Genomic DNA, 22,657 nt, shown 5'->3' with positions numbered 1-22,657 from the left:
CAAAGATCACCGACGTCAACCTGAGACAATGGCAGACTCTTGTAGGAAAACACAAAGGAGAAGCAAGCTCATTAGAATTACAGAAAAGGGGCTGGAGAGATGGCTCAGAGGTTAAGAGCGATGGCTGCCCTTCTAGAGCCCGAGTTCAATTCCCAGCAACCACATGGTGGCTCACAACTACCTATAATGAGATCTGGTGCCCTCTTCCGGCATGCAGGCCCACATGCATACAGAATACTGTATAAATAATAAGTGAATAAATCTTTAAAGACAGAAAAGTGAGGATGGAGAGGAGAAGAGCATGTTGCTCCTCTAGAGGACCTGCATGACGGCTCACAACTGTCTGTAATTCCAGTCCCAAATGATCTGGTGTCCTCTTCCTGCCTCCATTCGCCTCCATACACCTGTATGTATACAGATACATGCAGGCAAAAACACCTGTGTACATAATAAAATTAAAATGAAAAGAATTTTAAAGTTAGAGAAAAGTGAGAAATTGGGGCTGGAGAGATGGCTCAGTGGTTAAGAGCACTGTCTGTTCTTCCAAAGGTCCCCGAGTTCAATTCCCAGCAACCACATGGTGGCTCACAACCATCTATAATGAGATCTGGTGCCCTCTTCTGCCTCTGCAGGCACACATGCAGGCAGAATGCTGTATAAATAATAAAGAAATCTTTAAAAAAAAAAAGTGAGAAATTAAGGAAAAGTGAGAGATACTCCCACGAGTGGACAGGGGTCCTAAGGGAGGAGAAGGCCACTGAATTTCCTTGTCTAGGATTTTTTTATAGGGCTGTAGCAGAAACCAGACAAAAGATGAAGTAATTGCTTGAGATTGCTTAGCTCTCAGGGATATCACTGGGCTGGCCACAAAGAAACAAGCATGCTCTGCGCATGTCTGTTGGACCCACCCAGGGAGATAATAAGGGGTTTCCCAGCCAGTCAAGAGTCACAGAAGCCCCTCTCTGTGTGTCTGACTTGTCCTTGGTTCGTTGTTGACCCCGGCTGTCCGCTGCTGTTTGTCATTTGGCCAGCGCTACTACCCGCCAACCCTTGTGTCAAGTGCTGTTGAAGTCCACTAGCGCTCTGTTGGCTTACAGGATCTGATCTGTACTCTGATCAGGATCTCACACCTTGGTCATTGACAGGATCAGCTTGTAGCTGGTGACACGGTGCCATGGCAGAGTCACCTCTACACAGCCACGAAGGTACAGCCCTGGTCTTTCTTGGTTAGCCATATTTAGCAACTTGTCTTAGGAGTGACCTGAGGTGGGCTCCTAGGCAGAAGCTTGTGCCATGAAATCTAATTTCCTTGTGATTACGGATATTAGAAATAGCTGCCTCAGAAGCAAAACTCCAGGAGCTTTACATATGGTCCTCAAGGGCTGTGGGGAGGAGCAGCTGGCCTGCCATCACTGTCCAGAACCCAGTCCCTCCTCTTACTGGTTATGCTTGGCTATTTCACACAGTTAATAAGTCCTCTAGTTCATCCTCCTCGGTCTTCCAGGCTGCCATTTTAGCCCTAGTTTCTGTTCTCACTGCAACACACACACACACACACACACACACACACACACACACTTATATTTTTATGTATTCTGCACTTTATTTCTTTGCGGGGTGCACATGTATGAAGGTATGAGGACGACTCTCATGGAGATTGAGTCTCTCTGCTTGCCATGTAGATCCAGGGATCAGACTCTCCAATCTACAGCAGTGGCAGCAGATGCCTTTACTCGCCAAGCTATCTCACTATCACCACCACCTCTTAATTCTCTCTCTCTCTCTCTCTCTCTCTCTCTCTCTCTCTCTCTCGGCAGGGTCTTACTTTGTATGAACCTCAGGCTGGTCTGGTACTCAGAGATCCATCTGCCTCTGCCTCCTGAGTGCTGGGACTAAAGGTTTGCATCACCATGCCCAGCCCCTCAGAGGATCATTTGAAGGAAGAATGATGTTTGCCCTTTTGGCTTAGAAGTAAGCTACAGGGGAAAAATACAAAGAAGTTTCGGGGGAGATTTCAGGGACCTGAGGGCACAGAAGCAGCATCTCCCTTTGCTGATGCAGTAGCCTCTTTACTCTTGGCTTCCCAGAGGGCTAAGGGAGAGGCCAGAGGAAGAAAGAGGTCCAAGGAGGCAGAAACGTACAAAGCGATCTGGGAGATGGGCAGGGCCCTGGAAGGATGTAAGCCTCTAGAACTGATCACGTGGGTGATCCTCTGGAGGCTTCTGCTATGGCAAGAAAGTAAATCCTGTGTTATGTACAGGAACGGGGGCACTGAAGGTGGCGGCAGTCAGGTGACAATGGAACTAATCTGGTGGAAGTGGTGAGAGCAGGTGTTAAACGGGCTTTGTGAAGGAAAGACTTCCCCACTGGGTGACGAAAAGAAATGGAATAGAGTGTCAGTCAATAACAAGCTGGAACGGAGGGACATCTTTATTCCCAGTGCTCAGGAGGCAGAGGCAGGCAGATCTCTGTGAGTTCCAGGCCAGCCAGGGTCAGAGAAACCCTGCTCTAAAAACAAAACAAAACAAAACAAAACAAAACAAAACAAAACAAAAAAAACTAACAAAAGCAAGGGAGCACCCAGGTGTCAGTGAGCAGGGTGAGAGAGCCCACCGTGGCTCTCTCAGTCACTCTTAGTTATCTTTTTTGTTTTTAAGACAGGGTCAAGCCAGCCTGGCGGCAGGAGCAGGGGGATTGTGAGTTCCAGGTCAGTCTGCTCTACAGAGAGGTCCAGGACTGCCAGGGCTACATTGTGAAACCCTGTCTCAAAACAAAAGCAAGCAAACAACAACGACAAACAAAAGATAAACAAAAATAGATAGGGTCCCATGTCATCCAGATAGGCCTCAAACTTCCTATCTTCCTGCCTCAAGTTGCCAAGTACTGGGATTATAGGCATGAACCACTGCTGGAGAACTCTGCTGTTTGAGGTCAGTCTCCTTCTTTGTCTCTGCTTGACCTCATCTGGAGAGTGTCTTTAGGCACAGACGCCTCTAACAATGTCTGGAATAGGACCTTTGACACAGCTCCCTGCTAACACATTCCCCGCTGCTGCCCACAGGAAAATTAAGTACTATGTTCGGGCTCATGATAGGACCGTGTTGTGCTGCCAAATGCACATAGAGTATCCCTGACACTTCAAGCCCCAGTCATCAGTGTACACCTCCCCTGGAACCCTTCTATCCACAACCCCAGAGCTGTAGAGCCTTTGTCCACCCTGAGTAAAGTTGAGCAGACTCACCGAAGCTGGTCCAGAAAGCTATTCCATTGTATTCACCAGCCTTCTGAACCCCCGGATACTTCTGCTCCCTTTGTCCCTGGGAGACGGGTGGCCAGTGATAGGGGTGGGGGGGACAGAGGGAGCTTCAGAAAGCACCACGCCTGGCCGAAGCCAGGTGGCCTTTTGTAGGGCAGGTACAGAGGAATCCAGTTCTGGACTACCCTTCAAGCAGGTGGGGGTGCGTTTACCAAGCACGGCCCCACAATGTCTGCAGCAGTTTAAATTTGGACCACGTTTTCAGTGTCCCCTTTCGGTTGAGACTTCTAATCTAGGGATCATCCTGAGGCAGGCACATTGTTGAAACTTCTGACAATGAACTATGGAGCCAAGATTTTCCCACATCAAGTTGGTGGCTCTCTTAGTTACTTTTTTAATGCTCTAATAGACACCTTGACCAAGGTAACTTATAAAACATTTATTTTGGGGCTCAGAGAATGGCACCGGAGCATTGGCTGATTGTTTACATCTGATTCACAAGTATGAATGAGACTGGGAATGGCATGGGTATCTTGAAATCTCAAAGCCCAGTGACACAACTCATTCAACAAGACCAGACCTTCTAATCATTCCCAAATGGTTCTACTAGTTGAGGAACAAATATTCAATATATGAGCTGATGGAGGCTATTGTCATTCCAACTGTGACAGTGGCTCTAGTGCCTCTCTGAGATCGAATCCAATCCTTTCCCCAATCTTGGTTGCCTAAAACTTGGGTGCAGGCACCCGGCCCTGGAAGTACTGGGTCAAATCTGAAGAAAAATATAAAAATAAAAAAGGAGGTTGGGGTGGGGGTGAGATCAAGGATTGGCAGGAAGTGAGAAGGCATGGTGGTATATGCCTGTGAACGTAGCACTTAGGAGCCTGGGACACTGTGGGTTAGACTAGGTTCTGAATCTAGAGTCCAGATGGCATTCCAACTAGTTCTATGGACAGAGGAGAGCTAAGATGAAAACATCAGGAAGAGAACCCCGATGCCAGGTACCCAATTCCCCTGTTAATTCCCCTCTCCCAACAAATCTGATAACCATCTCTCTCTTAGTAAGCTTTTATTTATTTTTTGGAGACAGGGTCACAATATGGCAGGCTGGCCTTGAATTCACAATCTTCCCACCTCTGCTTCAAATGTGCCAAGTGTGTGCTACCCCACCCACCTACATTTTATTTAAAATTATGCTAAGGACCTAGGAAGAAAATATAAAGTGCCTGGACTTAGACTTTAGGGACTGAGAGGAGAGAAAAATTCCCCTCGAGATCACAGCATTTGGAACTTTCCTGTTCCTTAGAGATGAAAGAGGGTGTGTGTGTGTATATACAGTAAAGTCTCTTAGGCTGTTCTTTTTTTATTAAAATTTTTTATATTAATTACAGTTTATTCACTTTGTATCCCAGCCCCCTCCCTCATTCCATCCCAATCCCACCCTCCCTCCCTCATCTCCTCCCATGCCCCTTTCCAAGTCCACTGATGGGGGGGCCCTTCCATCTGACCCAAGCCTATCAGGTCTCATCAGGCTTGTCTGCATTGTCTTCCTCTGTGGCCTGGTAAGGCTATTCCCCCGTCAGGTGGAGTTGATCAAAGAGTCTGCCACTGAGTTCATGTCAGAGACAGTCAGTCCCTGTTCCCCTTACTAGGGAACCCACTTGGACACTGCCATGGGCTACATCTGAGCAGGGGTTCTAGGTTATCTCTATGAATGGTCCTTGGTTGGAATATCTGCCTCAGAAAAGACCCCCGGGCCCAGATTTTTTGGTCCTGTTGCTCTCCTTTAGATTGTTCTTGAAACTCATAATCACTTGGTCTATCTCTCAAGTGCTGAGTTTACAAATATTCACCAACAAGCCTGGCTCTCAAAATAATTTTTTTTCCTGTTTGTTTTTTGAGACAGGGTTTCTCTGTGTAGCCTTAACTGTCCTGGACTTTGTAGACCAGGCTGGCCTCAAACTCACAGTGATCCACCTGCTTCTGCTTCCCAGAATGCTGGGATTACAGGTATGCGCCACTGTGCCTGGCTCAAAATATTTTTTTAAGGATAAAAATTATACTTGTGCTTTCTATCAGCCATCTTGTATAACCCACAGTGATAAAATCCATCACAAAAACAGGCAGACTGACGGTGTGGAGAACAAGTCTGTTTCCGTGGAGACCCGAATATCAGAGTGCTAACGCACCAAGTGGCTGTGCTGGGTTCTGTACCAGGAACAAGGTGGCTCTCTGCTCCTCTGGAATCTTCTCCAGTAAAGGTCGGGCAAAGGCCTGCTCCATCTATACCAGAAGAAATGAGGAACAGCCTTGACTGAGCGTTGAAGGGACAGCTTGCTACCCTTCCCCTCAGAGAATTCTTCCGATAGACAAATCAACATCAAGCTTCCTACTGGAGCTGAACTCACCTGCACTGTGATGAGATTTTCTTGGGTCTGGCTGGAGCCAGGGCTCTGCTCCCAGAAATGCAGTGTTGCCTGGAACTTGGGGGGTGGGCCCTGGCCCTGGAAGTACTGGGCCAAGTCTGAAAGGAAAGGGGTCAAGGATGGGAGGAAAGAAGAGGGGAGGCAGGGTGGCAGCATGGCCAGGCCTGGCTGTACATGCCTGTCACCCCAGCACGCAGCCTGGGGCAGGAGAGTCACTGCGTGTTTGAAGCAGCCTACTTAGTGGGATAAGTAAGGCCATCAGATTTGCCTCAAAAGCAAAACCAAAAAAATATAATAGCGGAGCATGAGGGAAGTGGAACTGTCTGGGAAGCCAGATGCAGGAAAAATTGGGAACGGGGTAACATGGACGCCCAGCCAGAGCAGAAGTTGTAGTTAGAGTGGCTAGGAACTGAACCGCTCTCCCCGACGCTGCTGGAAAGGGCGCCCCCTGTAGGTTACAACAGCACATGCTCCTGCTCAGAGGCTCGGGAGTCCTCAGAAGCAGCAGCTCCTTGCTGCTGTGTACCCTTTCAACACTAGGACACTGTGGTCCCGGGGACACCCACACTCTGCGCTCCTCACTCCGTGGCCCTACACTCATATTTAGAGACTGTAACTAGACTCTCAAGAGTGGGCAGAAGGAAGGGGGCAGTCTTGGGAGATGCCTACAGTGTGGCAGAGACGGGCAAGTGTATGCAAGATGTCTTGGCTCTCTGGCAGAGCTGTGTGTTCCGATGTGTGAGGAGACGGTCATGAGGCTGAAGATCTGTGTTAACTCTTTGTACACCTTCGTATAACCATGTCTCAGTGTGACAATGTTTCCCCAGAATTCATCGCTCTTGTGCTGAACTCCAGCTGAACCTCAGGTATCACAACCTTGGCTAGGGAAACACTTCCAGAGTGGACCATGTGACTGCTGCACGGCGTCACACAGTGCAGGCGTGCTATGCGGTGAGGGCCTGTGGTGGGTGGGGGAGGGGCCAGCGGGTGCTGAGGAAAGGAAAGGTGCTAAGGGACAGGCTTACCTCTACAGAAGGAAGTGGTCTTGAAGAGTACCACACACTTATTGTTGGGCAGCAGGTGAGGCCCAGGCCCAGGCGGGGCCTCTGGTGCATTCCAGGAGATGGGGATGGGGCAAAGGCGTTGAACAAAGAGGCCCCTGGAATTGCTGGCCACCAGGAGGCCTCTCTCAAGCTGACTGAGCAGGTGCTGGGTGGGCTCTGGTGGGTCAGGTTTGGGGAACAGCACCTGCAGCATGGTTCTGTCCGAGAATGAGGGATCAGCCACCAGCCGGCAGTCTAGGCTGTTCACCTGGACCTCGCTCACCACACGCCCACTGTAGATGAAGGTAAGCCGCAGCGAGAAGTCTGTGGGAGGAAAAGCTCAGCTGCCCTAGGTGTGGGAGGAGCCTGAAGGCTGGCGAGAAGCCTCTCCCCAAGGGGCACCCTCAGCCCAAGGCTTTAGAAGAAGGAAGTTCAGTGTGGGCAAACTGAAGTCCAGAGCAGGAATCCAAACAAACACTGGGAAAGACAGGGTTTCAGGGCTAAGGCAGCTCGAGTTAGAGAAGGTGCCTTTGGGCTCATAATGTGACTCAGTTCAAAGAATGGTTGCCTACCATGCACAAAGCCCAGGCAGGGTTCAATCCCTGGGCCCGGCATGGTGGCACACATCTGTAATCCCAGCACTCAGGAGGATCAGGTCATCTTTGGATACAAAGTGAGTCTGAGGTCAGTCTAGGCAATACAAGACTGTCTTAGGGAAAGATAAAAGGCGCCCTCCTCCTCCTTATGCATGCTTTAGCTTCTTTGTCACTCAGGACTCAGTCCTATCATGGCGTAATGATCACGGTTGTGCAGTTTACAAGAACGTCTCACAGACCAGACTTTTAAATGTCTCCATTTGGCTGTGTAAGGTGCGTTTTTTCCTGAGGGAGAAACATGATCAGCTACATGACTATTCAGTTCCTAGAAGTGGTTCCTCCGAGATAGAGTGTTGTAGGGCTTAGCTGGGCAGACAAAGCAGGCAAGGCCGGAGGAAGCAGAGCTGGGAGGAGGGGAACGGGAGGGCGAGAAAGGCCACACACCTGGGTTCTCAGAAAGCTGCTGCTCCATGAACACCGAGTCATCCTGCATGGTGTCTTCAGTTGTGCGGGCACCTGCTAGGGAGGCCAAGGCAGCAATCATTCAGAATGGGGCCCAAGAGCTGAAGGGAGAGGGTGCCAGAGACACACAGGCAAGAGAAAGGTACCTTCCTCCAGCTCAGGGCTAGTGCCGCTGCTGCTGCTGCCGAAGCTGCTGCTGCAGCTGTTTCCGCTGCCGCCGCCGGCATCGCAGCAGCTACTGCTGCTGCTGTCACTGTCTGAGTGGCTCACAGTCCCATTGGTTCTCCCCTTCTCCTAACAGATACAATAGCTCTCATTGGCAGACCTCCCCCTCTGATTCCGCCCCGCTCTTTGGCCTGCCTTTTCCCTTCCCCAGCACTCACATTGGCTAGGGCGTCCTGAAGACAGGGATGACTGAGTGCCACATTAATCCTGCCCTTCCTTACCTTGCCCTCTTCCCTCTCAGGTGACTCAGAACTGAGATGTCGCTTTGATGATGATTTCTGGGTTCTTGGCTGGGCTGTGGAAATGGTGCAGGTAGAGGAAAGTTGAGGTCTTTTTTTTTTTAAACAGACAAAGATGGTGGGGAAAAGAGCCGAAGCAACCAAAATCTGGGCAGGGTCAGCAAGCTCAGGAAGGGCCTGTCAGCGAACAGAAGACTCTCATCTCCATCCTTCCTTGCCAACCTGCTCATTGCAGCAGCAGCTGGGCAAAGGGACACTCACCAGGGAGGGTTCCTGGTGGCAGTATCCGATAGACTTTGTAGGGTTCGGCAACATCCATGCGGCCTCTGAGGGGAACCTCCTCAAATTCAGGACTCTTGTTGAGTGCACAGCGCAGACGAGTCTTCCAGACGGCGGGGTTGCCTATGTCCCCCCCCTTGTGCCTCTGCTTAAACTCTGCCCAAGCCTAGCAAGAGATGAAAAGAAGAAAAGACAAAGGATTGCATTCTCCTGAGGTCCCTCCAGATGACTGGCTGCCCAGGTATGTGGCCTGAGCAAGCACGGGGCTTGAGACCAGAGGAGCCTGGATTCTGTTCTTGCCAGCTTGAAGTCCTTAGAAAGTCTCAACTGTGGCCCTGCAAATGACAAAGCTCGTTCTATTTTCTAGTATTTCCTTTATCCAAAACTCAGACAGAAAAAAGTACTTGATGATAAACAAACACAAAAGGGTAGGCGCCAGCCTTTTCTTGAGATGGTGGCTTCAGGCCCTCACCTTGAATATGGCAGCGTCCTCCTCTCGGAAGTCTTGCTTGCCTGCGTGCTTCCAGGGAATCCGGAACATGGTCTTGGCTTCATCGTCCCAGCACACCCCTGGGAACTGCCCGCTCTCCACCTGCGCCACTATCCAGCTCCGGAGCTTTCGGGTACAGCGTGCTTTGCCCGAGGCCATTCTAGAAAGAGGAAGCAGGATACATAGAACTACTCCTAAGTTTTGAGACAGGACTTCACTGTGACATCCTGGCTGGCCTAGGACTTCCTAGATAGACCAGGCTGGGCTTTTGAAGTGCCGCCATGCCGAGTGAAGCCACAAGTTTGGAAGTACCTGCTAAACCCTGACCACTGGGGCCAGCTTCCTGCAACCACCCAGAGTTCTCTGAAGACCCTTCCACGTTCTTGTCTCTCTCTTGAAACATTCTGCGAGGTAGAAACTATTTCTTTACTTTTCTTTTTGACCTTCCAAGTTGCTCACAATGGAAGGAAGCCTTGGACATTGGTCTTAGTAAGTTGAGGTATTACTTGGGAAGACCCCCTGAGTGATCTGCTCCTGGCGACCAACTGTGTATATCTCAAGCAACCACTGAGGCAACACTTTCTTTTAAGGCATCTACCCAACCTATTCCTCAGTCCTTCTCTTTGCTAGAGGGACAGGTGGGGCAGTAGCTGGGGGCAAGGGTGGAGCCAAAGCAGTAGGCAGGGCCAGAGGCAAGAAAACAAAGGTCAGCAGAAGCCTAGCTAAGGGCCATCCCCAACAGATAAGCTGGCAGCAAGTCCCCGTATACACAGATCAAACCTATTTTCTGATCACAAGCCTCTGACTTTCTCTAGTATAGGGAGGGTCCTGGGAGCCCTCACCAACCTGGACTCATTGCTCTTCCAGCCGATTCCCCTCCCGAGTTAATCTTACCTGGGCGACGAGAGTTTGTCCCAGGCTCAGCTTGTTCTAGGCAGTTTCTGATCTCTCCTCCCCTTTCTGTACTCCCCACCCTAGGTTTCAGTTCTCCTCCGAGGAAGCGCGTTTCCTAGAAATCACGTGGTCCGAGCTGCAGGGCAAGCGGCAACCACCAGAGGGCAGCAGCATGTGAGGCTGGCAGCATCAACACCTTTCCAGGCCTGTGATTCTGGTGGACTCCTGCTTCCTCCCAGAACCGTTCCCTGTCTCAGATCTGACCTGGAGACTGATTTGTGCTCCCCAACAATGTCTGCCTGGTATACTTTAGGTGATGTCACATAGCAGCCGAGTTAAATGAAGTGAAAAAAAGCAGAGCCTACAGCAGGTGGTTAGATGTGGAGGGTCTCTTGTTCATCCGTGGTGTTTCATCTTCCTGGCCAGGAGTCCGGGCGGTTGGCTGGAAGGCTGCAGAGGGCCCTTTCAAGAAGACTCTGTTTGCTCACCCCCACCCTTTCCCTCATGCCCCTAGATCACGGTGAGGCCAGGAAGAAGGACTACCAAAAGCGTAGGCCATAAGATGCCTCTTTATTGGTGCTGGAGCTGTTGCGCAGGGCAGGGTCATGAAGCCCCATCAGGACCCGTGCCCTCAGCTACTTCCTTCTGCGGGGAATACTCTGTCCCAAGGGTACTTCTTCTGTCAGCTTCTGCAAAGGAGAGGGGACAATGATATGGAGACCTGAAGAGGCTGAGAGAGGTGGCTGTGAAGGTAAGGACGGAGTTGGAAGGCTGGGGGTGACTGCATCACCTGTAACAACCGGGCCTGGTAGGCAGGAAGATCCTCTCCGTCCATCGGCTGGGGCGGGACATGCAGGTAGCGCCTAGTGGCTGTCTCCAGCTCCTCCACTTCATACAGGGTGGCTGGGTCCAGCGAGTGGGCATTGATGAGGCTCACAAGGTACTCTTTGTAGTGTGCCCTGGGGAGATGAGGGAGCAGAAGAGTTATTCTTCTGTTTACTATTAGCTACATGAGCCTGATACCTAATGCCAACTGGGATTTTTTTTTTTAAAGATTTATTTATTATATATACAATGTTCTATCTGTGTGTATACCTGCATGCCAGAAGAGGGCACAAGATTTCATTATAGATGGTTGTGAGCCACCCTGTGGTTGCTGCGAATTGAACTCATGACCTCTGGAAGAGCAACCAGTGCTTTTAACCTCTGAACCATCTCTCCAGCCCCCACTGGGATTTTTATTTATTTATTTTCCATACTTGTCACAGTGAACATATATGCAGGTTGGATGACAACTTATGAGTTGGTTTTCTCCTTTCACCATGTGGACTTAGGAGACAGAATTCTACTACCCATTCCTGTTCTTGCCCAGCAGGACCCCTCCCTCCCGCCCTCCTGCTCTTTGAAAAATCGGCCAGCCCCAGAGGTCTTACTGCCTGGGCAATCTAGTCCTCATCCCAAAGCCATGCTCCATGCTCTGGCAAGCACTCACTGACAGAGGCCGGCATAGCCAGGTGGAGTTTCCTTGCCACAAGCTTCGTCCCTGAACCCATTGGGAACCTCTTTTTGCTCCATCACTCGGCAGCCACCTAAGAGTAAAGAAGGAAGGAGCATACGTTGGGAGGGGGCCAATGAGCCCAGGAAATCCTGCCTGACCAGTAGTGGTTATGTTGTACTTTTGGAGATGGATTCAGAGGCACAGTGACTCAGAAACGGGGTGAAGACCTTTCCATCTTTTTCACCAAAGTGGCTTATGGTCCATAATCCTATGTTCTTTTGTGTGTGTGTATCTATGTAGCTTTGGCCGGCCTGTCACATGCTCTTAAAACTGCTGTCCTGGTTGTTATTTAGCTGCTGCACAGCCAACGTAGTCCCTGAAAGTCTTATCTCTACCTAGAAGCAGAGTAGGGTCCATTAGAACCTTATTCAACATTTCTTGTTCTCAGTACAGAACCTAAAACAGTAGCCTAAAACCTAAAGCAACTGGCAGGTATCATTAATTACCCAGAGTTAATTAACGAATCTTAACCATTAGAGAGCATGAGACACTTGAGGGCCAGATGCTCTAATGATACCTTATGTCGCACAGCTTAGCCATTATGGATATTACCCTCATTTCACAGGAGAGGCTAATTGTCTTGCCAAAAGGCACATAAATGACCCCAGATCCAAGCCTCCCCACTTCTTTACCCATCATAGTGAGAGCCCAGGATACTGTCTGCACTTCGGAAGTTCGTCAGATGCTTACCTCCAGGGACTGCCCGGGTCCCAGCTGGGGGCTCTGTATTGAACATGACGTTATTGTCCTAGGGAGAAGTAGACACATATGGGCATTATTTCCCTTGATCCAGCCACTCTCCCGCTTCCTGGCTTCCAGCCTTTTCCACTCTTGCTTTTCCTGCACCCTTCTCCTTTTAGCACTCTGCACACCCAGCCAGGCTGGCCACCTCTGACCTGCAGCAGTTTCTGGAGCCGGGCAGCAGTCCAATCCCGTAGATAGAAGAGGCAGTCTCGAGGGTGGTGGCCATGAAGGGATTTTTTCACCTTGCAATCAGGGTCTGGACATTTCTGGTAAAAATCCATAGGAGAAGGAAGTTTGAAACAGTTGGGGTCCTGAACTCTCAAGAACGCTTGTGCAAGGGGACATGGGACTGAGATCAAGACATTAATGGGTCTGGAGCAAGGAATGGGGGCAAGAGGGCAGAGGGATGCTCTCTAGCCTGCTAACCTGGCCCCTGCCCTTCACGCCTCCCGCACCTCTCCCCTTTCCTCACCCTCTGAACTCACGTTTTTGGCATAAAAGGCATTGTAGCAGCCGCTGCAGAACTGGTGACGGCACTGGGTGCAGTGGAAGTGCATGCAGCCTCCTCGGGCCAGTGCGTACGAGAACTTGCACTTAGGGCAGTCTGTAAGGAGCAGTAGTCAGGGTGAGGGCAGCACTGCAACCCAGGCCCTTAAAGAGGAGGCTCCCGCCAAGACTATGAGCAGAGAGGCTAAGCAGGGTAGCCTTACCGATGCCATTTTCCTGAAGATACATTGCGAGGCCTTGCGCCTGGTATTCTGGGTCATTGGTTCGTTTCCAGTTCTGGAAATCCTCACAGCTCCGCCCTCGGTGCTGTTCCTCCCACTGCCAGGATGAAAGAAGGCTGTGCATGGAGGCTCTGTCCTGCTGTCCAACTACTCACACCCAGTGGTGCCAGCTTAGTTATATCACCCACCTTGGCTGTCCCATCCAAGCCTACACCGCTTTAGTCCAGTAAATTTTGGTTCAAATACTAGCTTGGGTTACTACACCCTGCTTCCTCTACCTCATTCTCTACCTTCAAAGCAACGCCAGGGAGCTCCCATAGTGCTACTAGCAAGCTAACTCTGAGGTCTGGTGGCTGGAACACAGTATTCACTTTGTTATATTCTATGACACCGACACAAGGCTTTTGGTATCAAAGCAATCCTTTAAAGGACGATGATAGTGGCACTTTGTGCTTGGTCTCAAAATGAATGCTGAACACCTGTATTCCTCAGCCTCAAGGGCTGCCCAACCCCATCACCTGATAGTCTCACTCTTCCTCTCGTTCTCATTTTGGCCTTTCTATGGATTGCTCTTTGCTCCAAATACTTTCTGCATGGCTGGCTTCTTAAGTTTTGGACCCAAGCTTAAACAGTTCTCAGGAGACATGCTGGGTGTGGTGGTCCACACTGGAACCTCAGCTCTTGGGAGTCTTAGAGCAGTTTTGGCCACATAGTAGCCTTCTGCCAGAAAACCAACAGGAAGCCCTTTGTTCTCTGTGCATGTACGTGCGTGTGCACCTGAACATGCATGTAAGTGGAGGTCAGAGTATAAAGCCCTGTCTCATTTCTTTTTGAGACAGGGTATCTCATGGCCTGGTTCTCAAATAGGATATGGTGGCTGGCCAGCAGGCCCCAGGGATCCACCTGTCAATACAAGTGCTGGAATTACAAGTGTATACCACCAGACTGCACATTTTTCTCTTAAAAAGTAATTAATTAAGTCGGGCGGTGGTGGTACGCACCTTCAATCCCAGCATTTGGGAGGCAGAGGAAGGTGGATCTCTGAGTTCGAGGCCAGCCTGGTCTACAGAGTGAGTTCCAGGGCTACAGAGTGAAAAACTGTCAGAAAAGAAAAGAAAAGAAGAGAAGAGAAGAGAAGAGAAGAGAAGAGAAGAGAAGAGAAGAGAAGAGAAGAGAAGAGAAGAAGAAAAGAAAAGAAAAGAAAAGAAAAGAAAAGAAAAGAAAAGAAAAGAAAAGAAAGGGAAAGGGAAAGGGAAAGGAAGGGAAGGGAGGAAGGAAGGAAGGGAAGGAAAAAGGAAAGGAAAGGAAAGGAAAGGAAAGGAAAGGAAAGGAAAGGAAAGGAAAGGAAAGGAAAGGAAAGGAAAGGAAGAAAGAAACCCCAAAACAGAATCAATCAATTAACTGTGAAAGCCAGTCCTCTCCTTCTACAACAAGTGAAAGCCAGTGAAAGCCAGTGAACAAGTGAAAGCCAGTCCTCTCCTTCTACAGTGTGGGTCCTGGGGATAGAACTCAGGGTGTCAGGTGTGGTGATGATACCTTAACCCACTGAGCCAGTTTGCTGGCTCTAACAGAGCTTTCAAAATTTTTGTTTGTTTAATGTGTATGGGTGTTTTGCCTGCATGTCTGTTCACCACATTGTGTGCCTGGTGCCCAAGAAGATCGGAAGAGGGTGTGAGACCCCCCTGGAGCTGGAGTCAGACAGGTGTGAGCTACCATGTGGGTGCTGGGAACTGAACCCAGGTCTGCTGGAAGAACAGCCAGTGCTCCCAACCTCTGACGGTCTCTCCCGCCCCGACCCAGTTTTTTGTTTTTGTTTGTTTTTAAACAGGTCCTGGGGATTGCACTCAGCTCATGACTGCCTCAAGCACCTTAGAGACTGTGTCATCTCTCTAGGTCCTCAGTAAGCCCTTTAGGCTTACAGAGCATGACTGCTTTGTCTTCTAATATGCTCCGAGTCTAATACAGTATCTGGCAATAGCTCAGCCAACACTTCTGAAAGGATAGGTGTGACTCACCTGGCGCTTGCAGCGCACACAGAAGGTCTGGTGACACTGGGGACATGTCGCCTCCAGCTGTTCACGCTCATATATGAAGCCAAAGGAACACTGTGAGTACAAGAGCACAAAGCTATTTAAGACCTGAGCCGGTAGCATCTCCTGGGCCCCCACAGTTAGTTCTTTCTGCCAGGCTGCTTACCTGGGCACACCACAAGAACTTGGGGTCTCGCATGAGCACACCCTCGGTCAGCTTCTTGTGAAACAGGGCATATGCATCCGGGTCTAGGCTCTCTCTGAGCTGGGGGCAAGATCAGAGGTGGGACACGGGCAGAAACTTGTTCAAAGCCCAGTCCACCTAAACCATAGAGGCTGTAGTACCTGGATGTCAAGGGTGGAGAAGTAGCTGAGCAGCTGCGTGTCGTCAGTGAGGTCAGGGCGGCCACAGGCCGGGCACACCATATCTGTGATGTGTTTCTCCTTCACAGCAATGGTGAAGTGTTGGCGGAAGCAGTCAGGGCATATGGTGCACTCACAGGAAATCAGGGCCTGCATCTACAGTGGGAGGGGGAGAAGAGATAAAGGGGAATCTGCTGTCAGCCCTGGGAAGGGTCAGTAGTCTTGGTGGTACACAGTAACTACATAATTCAGGAATACACTGAAAAACTAAGGTCTAATTAAGTGGGCAAAGACAGCAAGCTCAAGTGCCTACAGGTCACGGGCAGGCAACCCATGTCTGAAGACAGCTGGATGGAGCCCAGCTGACAATAGTGAAACCTGAAGTAAAACAAACCTATCTCTAAAGGCATTTTCATTTAATTAAAAGTGAAAGGCCCAGAACTAATTTACAATTATATACACTGCATACATATTATGTGTGTGTGTGTGTGTGTATATATATATATATATATATATATATATATGTACCAAAAAATAAAAAAAATCAAAACTCATAGTCAGACTAAGATAGATTGTATTCACCTGAGGAACTGCTACTCTTTGACCTAGACTAGGTGGAGCTCAGAATAGAATAAAGACCTGTTATCTCTCACCTAGATACTGTGATATCAAAGAATTACTACGCTGGATATAAAACACGCATGAAGGCCTTTATCCCCCAGTGCTTTGTGATATGATGACACATGCCTGTAGTCTTAGCACTGTGAATATGGAGACTGGATCAGCTCATGTAAGATTACCTCTAACCAAATGGTTGACTGGATACATGAGACCCCACCCTGAATTAAGAAGAACCATGCTGGGCTGGAGAGACGACTTAGCCAGCAAGTGTTTGATGTTCTTCCAGAAGACTCAAGTTTGGTACCCAGGATATTGGCTCACACCTATACCTGTGATTTATGTTCCAAGGGATTGAATTTTTTTTTCTTCTTTCCGAGACAGGGTTTCTCTGTGTAGCCACTATCACCTGGCTCAGGGTATATGATATCTTCTGACCTCCATGGGTATCCACATATATGTGACATATATACTAATTCACAAACATGATAAATAAAAAATAAATCTTAGGCCAGGTGTGGTGGCGCAATCTCAGGAGGCAGAGGCAGGCAGATCGCTGTGAGTTCAAAGACAGCCTGGTCTACAAAGGGAGTCCAGGACAGCCAAGGTTACTCAGAGAAAGCCTGTCTCAAAACAATAAAAATCTTAAAAAAATAGTTGCTTCTTTCTGATTTTTTGTGTTTATATTTTCAAATGACATTTACCTACTGAAATAACTACAGATAAAACAATGTGACACTTGATATGTGCTTCAAAATAACCCTCTGTGTATATACACAAATGAAGATTAGGCATGGAGAGGAGAGGGCTGTAAAGGGAGAGGAGCAGGGAAGTTTAGTATGATTTTTGCTTTTGGTTTTTTGAGAAAGGATTTCTCTGTGTGACCTTGACTGTCCTGGATTTGCTTTGTAGAGCAGGCTGGCCCCAAACTCACAGAGATTCGCCTGCCTTTGTCTCCCTAAGTGCTGGATTACAGGTGTACATCACCATGCCCAGCTATATGATTTTTTTTTTATACTACTGTTTGCTATAGTTTAGATTCTCTCTCTCTTTAAAGACAGTCTCATTATGTAGCTCTGGCTAGCCTGTAATTCTCTACATAGAACAGAATGGCCTCAATGCACAGACATCTGTTTGCCTCTGTCTCCTGAGAGCTGGGCTTAAAGGTGTGCAGCATACATCCAGCAAAAGTGGGGTGCTTAGAGGCAGGGCCGAGGTCTTCTGGTCACTATGCCCTAGCAGAAGACTACGGCACCCTCGCCTCTCACTTTCTGGCTTCCTAGCCACAAGCTTAGTGGTTTTGCTGCCACATATTCCTACCCGACGCGCCAGCAAACGCCAAAAACAATGGAGCCAGCAGACGAAAAACTAAACCCTTGGCTCAGCAGTTAAGAGCAACGGCTCTTCTTTCAGAGGGACTGAGTTCAGCTCCCAGCACAGTAGCTCATAACCATTTATAATGGGATCTGATGCCCTCTTCTGGCATGCATGTGACATGCAGATAGATGCATTCACATAGGTAAAATAAATAATAATAATAAAAAATGAAACATCAACTAAAACCTCAAAAACCGCAGGACAAAACAAGCCTTTTCTCCTTGTAAGTTGGTTATTTCAGGTCTTTGTTGTAGCAAAAGAAAGTTAAGACAATGTCTGAAGGTCCCAACATTTTACAAAGGGGTGTTCCTGCTTTTCCCTTATCAGAGGCCTTCAGTGGTGTACTGACAACAGCAGAAGACAAGGCCATCTGGGGTGAGGAGCAGCCACTCTGCGTCCAGATACAGCAGGAAGGGGCTTACCCGGTTGCGGGGGAGGGCCCACCCGCACACAGCACATTCCTGGGCAAGCAGTCGGCGCAGAAAGGCCCGGTCATGGCTGTGCTTCACAGCCTCCACCACGTCTGATAGCTCGTAGTTCCTGGGTGTCTCCTGCAGCAGCGCCAGTGCCAGCTCAGCTCGACCCCAACTGGGGAGTGCGTAGACTGCCAGAAGGCGTCTGACCAGGCTCTGCAACGTGATTCAGGAGGAGACACAGTGGCTGTCAGACCCCTGGGATCTTCACCCCTGGTCTTCTCTTGCTCCTTTAAGTGGGACATGGGGGCCTTGCCTACTCCCAGCACCTGTTTATCCAGCCCATCCCAGCAGGGAGTGGGTTCAGGGCCTTTGTCCCATAGGCGCTGATGGAATGGCTCTAGGCGCTGGCGCTGTAACTCAGTCAGGGCCCGTGCCACATCACCCCCATGCTGGAACAATGCTTGGAGGGACCCTTCTTTAGGCCCAAAGCCCAGGGACTGGAGCTCCTGCACCTGCATTTGAAAGCAGGAAGAAGATGTTAAGAGGAAAAAGTAAGCAAGAAAGACTCTGATGTTGTCAACCCATACCACCTCCAGCAAAATGGTACCTTCCTCCTCCTGGCCCTCACACACTCCTCTACAGCTTCATCAAGGTTGCCATGACGATCAAGCCAGGCTTTCCGGGCTTCCTGACAGGAAAAGGCACCCAGCCCTGGATCCTGTTGTCCAGCCATCTCAGCCACCATCTCCAGGACGTAGGATAGCTCTGAACGCAGCCACTGCAGGGGCACCTCAGTGCCTGAGTACTGTAAGGCTGAGAAGATCTCTTCTGGACTGGCACCTGCAGCTTCCCCTTCCTGGAGAGCAGTCGTACCCAGACAAGAAGAGGCACATCAGGAGGGGAATTCCACCCAGCCTCAGCCTGAGCGACCACGGCTCGGCCAGGAGCTGAGTGTGTGACCAGTGCACAGCACGCCATTGATCAGAGTACTAATTGGCAAACCATGGCGTCTCCTTTTCCCAACAGCCCATGTCTCAGCCCAGGCCCAGTCCTCACCTGGATCATGCTCACTAGCTGGAGACTCTCCTTTCGCAGCTTATCCTGGCGCTGTTTCTCTGGGTCTCCGCAGGAAGCAGGCAGGGGTCCACTGAGGTGCAGTGGGGACCCAGGCTTTGGAAGTCCCTTTTCCAAAGCACTGGGATAGGGCTGAAGGGCATGCTGTCCTGGGATGGGGTTGCGGGTTCGGTTGCAAATAGCACAAACCCAGACAGAGCCTGAGTTGCAGAAGGTACAGTGATCACAGTACCACACTTGAGGCTGGACAGAGGAGAGCAAAACATCCCCCTGCTGGAAAGGTAGAGAGAATTATCCTATCGATTGTGTGACTAAGGTTTACATGAAGGTGACTAAAGTCTGAGGGCTGTGACAGAAATACAGAGAACTAGGGGGACCAAAGGAAGCCAGGGGGTGTGAATTAAAAGAGTAACTTGAGGCGAAGAGGTGTAAGCAGAAAGCTGGGGAAGGCCAGGGATGGATTACCTTAAGGGACTGGTGGCAAACACCACCATCGTGGGAGTCCACCACCAAGCTGGGGGGCTGGGCCAGCCGAGGTCGCTCACATATGGCACACAGCACAGCTGCAGCCTCATTCTCAAAGGTACAGCTCTGGCAGGCCCACTGGTCACGTGCAGGCTCAGGTTCTAGGGGCCCAGTTCCTTGGGAACTCTCTATCCCCAGCACCTTACAGCCTCTGGCCCGACCACAGGCTGCACAGAGCACCGCCCAAGGCTCGTTTAGTGTGACACAGGCAGGACAGTGCCAGGGCAGACAAGCATTTGCAGGACTGGGGGAAGGAAGAGAGCTATTTCCCAGAGCCAGGGAGGATGAGCAGGGCTGTGGTTGGGATGAGGCAGGTAAACTGTAAAAGAAAAGCAGACATGGCCAGCTGAGGTGGAAGTCAGAACCCGAGTCCCCTTACCCCTGTGAATCTCCCATTGCCTAGGTTATGACATGAGGCTCTGGCCTCTGTGACTGCTGTTCTGTCTGAATACACTCATCCTCATAGATGATTCAATATTTTAAAAAATGTATTGTAGCTAACTTCTTCCAGCAATCTCTCAACATAGCACCTTAATCAGATCATGCTAGATGTTTAAAATACTGATGAGGTGCTCCCTAGCAAGACTGTATCCATATACTACCAATCAGTGCATCACAACACTGTGCGTTATCACGGCTACCACCTGCTCAGTGTTTGTGCCTGTAATGACCTTGAGGGGTGGACCAGCTGTTCACTCTGAAACGGTCTTTAATAGAGAGCCTGGCAGGTAACAGATACTCAAGTAATCTTCAGTTTTTTAAATTTCATTCTCACCAAGAAGAGAAAGCCTCTCACCTAGAGCTTAGGTCGGTGGTCTGATGAGCCCCAGGCAGAGCTTGGCGAACGTGATGGGCGCGGGATGGATGCCCATGGAACAAAATGTCACAAGCTGGGCATGAAGCTTGGTTACAGGATGGACAATGCAGTATGCCCGGAGCAGAACCACAGAGAAAGCAGGGACTAGGAGTGGAGCCTGGAAAAACAACATCGAAAGGATAAAACTCAGCAAACATATACACTACAGGCAAGATACAGGCAAGAGTCGCACTATGTGCCTATCAACAGAAAAGGAGGAGAAATGTTTACACACACACACACACACACACACACACACACACTAGAGTATTAGCCACAAAGAACAAAATCTTACTTGTGAGTAAATGCATGAAATTGGAAGATACCACATTGAGCAAAACAAGTCAGACACAGAAAGAGAAACGTCACCTTTATCCCTCCCTCACCACAGTGTAGCTCTGGCTGGCTTGCAACTCACTTTGTAGCCCAGGCTGGCCTCAAACTCACAGAGATCTGTCTGCCTCTGCCTCCCCAGAGCTGGGATTAAAGACCATGCCTGCCTTCTCTCTCTCTCTTTCTCTTCTCCAACCCCCAGAGTAACTTTCTTTAAAATACTACGTTAATTAGGAGGGGCTGAGGGAAAGGGCTATAGCTGGGATACAAAATGAATAAACTGTAATTAATAAAAATGAATTAATTAAAAAAAAGAAATATTGAAATTAACTGGGCAGACTGTAGAGGAAGGAGAGAATAAAGCAGAGAAGAGAACCAAAACAACAACAACAAAAACAGGTTACACAGTTGGAGAGATGGGTAAATAGTAAGACCAAGCACTTCTCTTGCCTAAAGGCCTAAGTCTGATTCCCTGCACTCGTGCTGAGCACCTCACCGCTGTCTGGAACTCCAGCTGGGGGTGGTGGGGATCACTAAAAGTTTCAGAAAAGATTATGCTACACTAACATTTGTTATGGGCTAGGACAAGTTACAAACTGTTCTTTACAACATCTGAATCTTGGGGGATGGGGGGTAGGGGAAGAGATGTGACTTTAAACTCCTGAAACAAAACACAAGAAGGTAAAAGAAAATCCTAAATTCGCATCAATCTAATACTCTCTCCCATACAGGACCACACAATACCTGGGGCAGAGGGGAGAGGACCAGGAACAATTTCTCTCAAAAGGGGGTGAAACTCTGAAAGCTTCAGCATCTGAGGAAGAAAGCAGAGAATGGACAAGCGTTGGGGGCACAGAACCCCATAAATTCAGTTCCCTTTGTTTAACGGCACCTTTCTGCCTTCCTTACATCATCTTCAGCGTTGTCTCTTAGCAGCTGCTCCAGTGCCTTCTGTCTCGGATGAGTATCCTGCAAACAAAATTAAAAGAACTCCCACTTTGAGCAAAGGTCTCCTTGTAAGCCCGGACCCCCTAACATTCAGAGGGAGAAAGCCTAGCAGAAGCTTCCAGACTGCTGCAGCAGCAGAATTCACCAGCATGGGGTTTTCAAAATGCCTAGGTTGGGCTCCCAGGCTAGTACTTCAAGACCTTAGACTCAGAACACCATCTCACCTGCAACAGCAAGCTGAGCTCCGTGCGAAGCAGGAGGACTTCTAGTGTGACTATGGCAACCTGGTGTTCATCTGGCTCCTCCTGCCCTTCAGGGAAACTCAGTCCATCTGGGCGCTCCTCAGTATAGCCGTACAACCGCAGCACATCCCGGCCCCCCTGGCACACATTCAGGACGGGGTCACCATCTAGCAGGTTTCCTAGGCAATACAACTGGCCCCCCGATGCAGCACACCCTCAGGCCCTTTCTGGTCAACCCCCAGAATAAGTCTAGTCTCCTTCTCGGATAAGGCACAAGGGTTTCACCTGGACAGCATCCACCGTGCTGCGAAAGACAGGGTTATTAAACTTCACTGAGCGCCAGTACCGAGGACGCTGTGGGCTAAGGAGGTTGCGACCGTATTTTTCCAGGATGTTCAGGGCGGTAGATAGCGTGTTGAGGTAGTTTCGAGGCTGGGGGCAGTCAGAAAAACGAGAGTTGCGAGCCTGGCCCACCTGGACTCTGGGCCCAAGTCCCCTTGCCAGGGCGCGCCAGGCGGGCTGGCCTCACCTCGCCACGGGCGTTGCAGCGGACCAGGCGTCCGGCGTCCAGCTGCAGGTAGCGGGCGGCTGGCGGCAGGGAGGCGGCCAGGAGCGGCGTGAGCTGCTCCGGGGGAAACACCTGCGCGGAATCCCGCCGCAGGGCGCTCGCCAGCTCCTCGCGGGCTGCCAGGAAGGCTCGTTCCTCGTCCCCCGGCATCCCGAGACCGCAGCCGGGCTCCGCGACGCCGCCCTCCCGGAGCGGGCGCGCGGCGCAGGTGCGCGCGGCGCCGCAGCAGCCGGGGTCACTCAGGCCACCGCCCCGCTCGGCCCCCGCCGCGGCCAGGGTTGCCGGGAACAGGAAGTGCTGGCGGAGAGGGCGGGACTGTGCACCACTCTGGAGGAATAGGCGGGTTCAGAGTGACTGAAAAGATAGG

At 50.1% G+C, this 22,657-nt stretch overlaps 2 protein-coding genes across 5 annotated transcripts; both read right to left on the bottom strand.

The window, feature by feature from the left end:
* Positions 1-4,703: 4,703 nt before the first annotated feature.
* On the bottom strand, positions 4,704-10,388 carry Irf9 (interferon regulatory factor 9). Of its 4 annotated transcripts, none has more exons than XM_055616190.1 (9): positions 9,911-10,388; positions 8,999-9,176; positions 8,509-8,692; positions 8,230-8,303; positions 7,930-8,077; positions 7,766-7,840; positions 6,708-7,049; positions 5,665-5,780; positions 4,704-5,539 (listed from the first exon to the last, which is right to left on the bottom strand). In XM_055616190.1, the coding sequence occupies exons 2-9, from the start codon at positions 9,173-9,175 to the stop codon at positions 5,429-5,431; spliced, it is 1,227 nt and encodes a 408-aa protein (XP_055472165.1). In that variant the 5' UTR covers position 9,176; positions 9,911-10,388; the 3' UTR covers positions 4,704-5,428. The 4 variants fall into 4 exon arrangements, with proteins under 4 accessions (XP_055472165.1, XP_055472187.1, XP_055472181.1 ...); XM_055616212.1 differs by having other exon boundaries at positions 7,766-7,837; XM_055616206.1 differs by having other exon boundaries at positions 9,863-9,912.
* Positions 10,389-10,461: 73 nt separating this feature from the next.
* Rnf31 (ring finger protein 31) lies at positions 10,462-22,593 on the bottom strand. The gene is made up of 21 exons (XM_055616178.1): positions 22,252-22,593; positions 22,008-22,154; positions 21,705-21,860; positions 21,442-21,501; positions 21,277-21,346; positions 20,140-20,317; positions 19,284-19,662; positions 18,801-19,091; positions 18,352-18,600; positions 18,071-18,256; positions 17,751-17,957; positions 15,316-15,489; positions 15,137-15,235; positions 14,956-15,045; positions 12,923-13,037; positions 12,698-12,816; positions 12,365-12,478; positions 12,159-12,216; positions 11,403-11,499; positions 10,701-10,869; positions 10,462-10,599 (listed from the first exon to the last, which is right to left on the bottom strand). Exons 1-21 carry the CDS (start codon positions 22,438-22,440, stop codon positions 10,546-10,548), a joined length of 3,201 nt encoding a protein of 1,066 aa, XP_055472153.1. The 5' UTR covers positions 22,441-22,593; the 3' UTR covers positions 10,462-10,545.
* Between the last annotated feature and the right edge of the window lie 64 nt (positions 22,594-22,657).

The sequence above is a fragment of the Psammomys obesus genome, unplaced genomic scaffold (genome assembly GCF_907164565.1).
Source record: "Psammomys obesus unplaced genomic scaffold, mPsaObe1.curated_primary_1811, whole genome shotgun sequence".
Taxonomy (NCBI): domain Eukaryota; kingdom Metazoa; phylum Chordata; class Mammalia; order Rodentia; family Muridae; genus Psammomys; species Psammomys obesus.
The sequence above is the reverse complement of the archived record's forward strand: the minus strand, read 5'-3'. Positions and strand labels throughout refer to the sequence as shown.

Coding starts and splice junctions, on each gene's coding strand:
- Irf9 (XM_055616190.1), bottom strand. CDS start 9,175: ATGGCCTCGGGCAAAGCACGCTGTACCCGAAAGCTCCGGAGCTGGATA. Junction 8,304..8,508: donor GCCACCAGGAACCCTCCCTG/GTGAGTGTCCCT, acceptor CCATTTCCACAG/CCCAGCCAAGAACCCAGAAA. Junction 7,841..7,929: donor TAGCCCTGAGCTGGAGGAAG/GTACCTTTCTCT, acceptor TGGCCTCCCTAG/CAGGTGCCCGCACAACTGAA.
- Rnf31 (XM_055616178.1), bottom strand. CDS start 22,440: ATGCCGGGGGACGAGGAACGAGCCTTCCTGGCAGCCCGCGAGGAGCTG. Junction 21,502..21,704: donor AGCTCAGCTTGCTGTTGCAG/GTGAGATGGTGT, acceptor TTTTGTTTGCAG/GATACTCATCCGAGACAGAA. Junction 19,092..19,283: donor TTTGCCACCAGTCCCTTAAG/GTAATCCATCCC, acceptor CTACCTTTCCAG/CAGGGGGATGTTTTGCTCTC.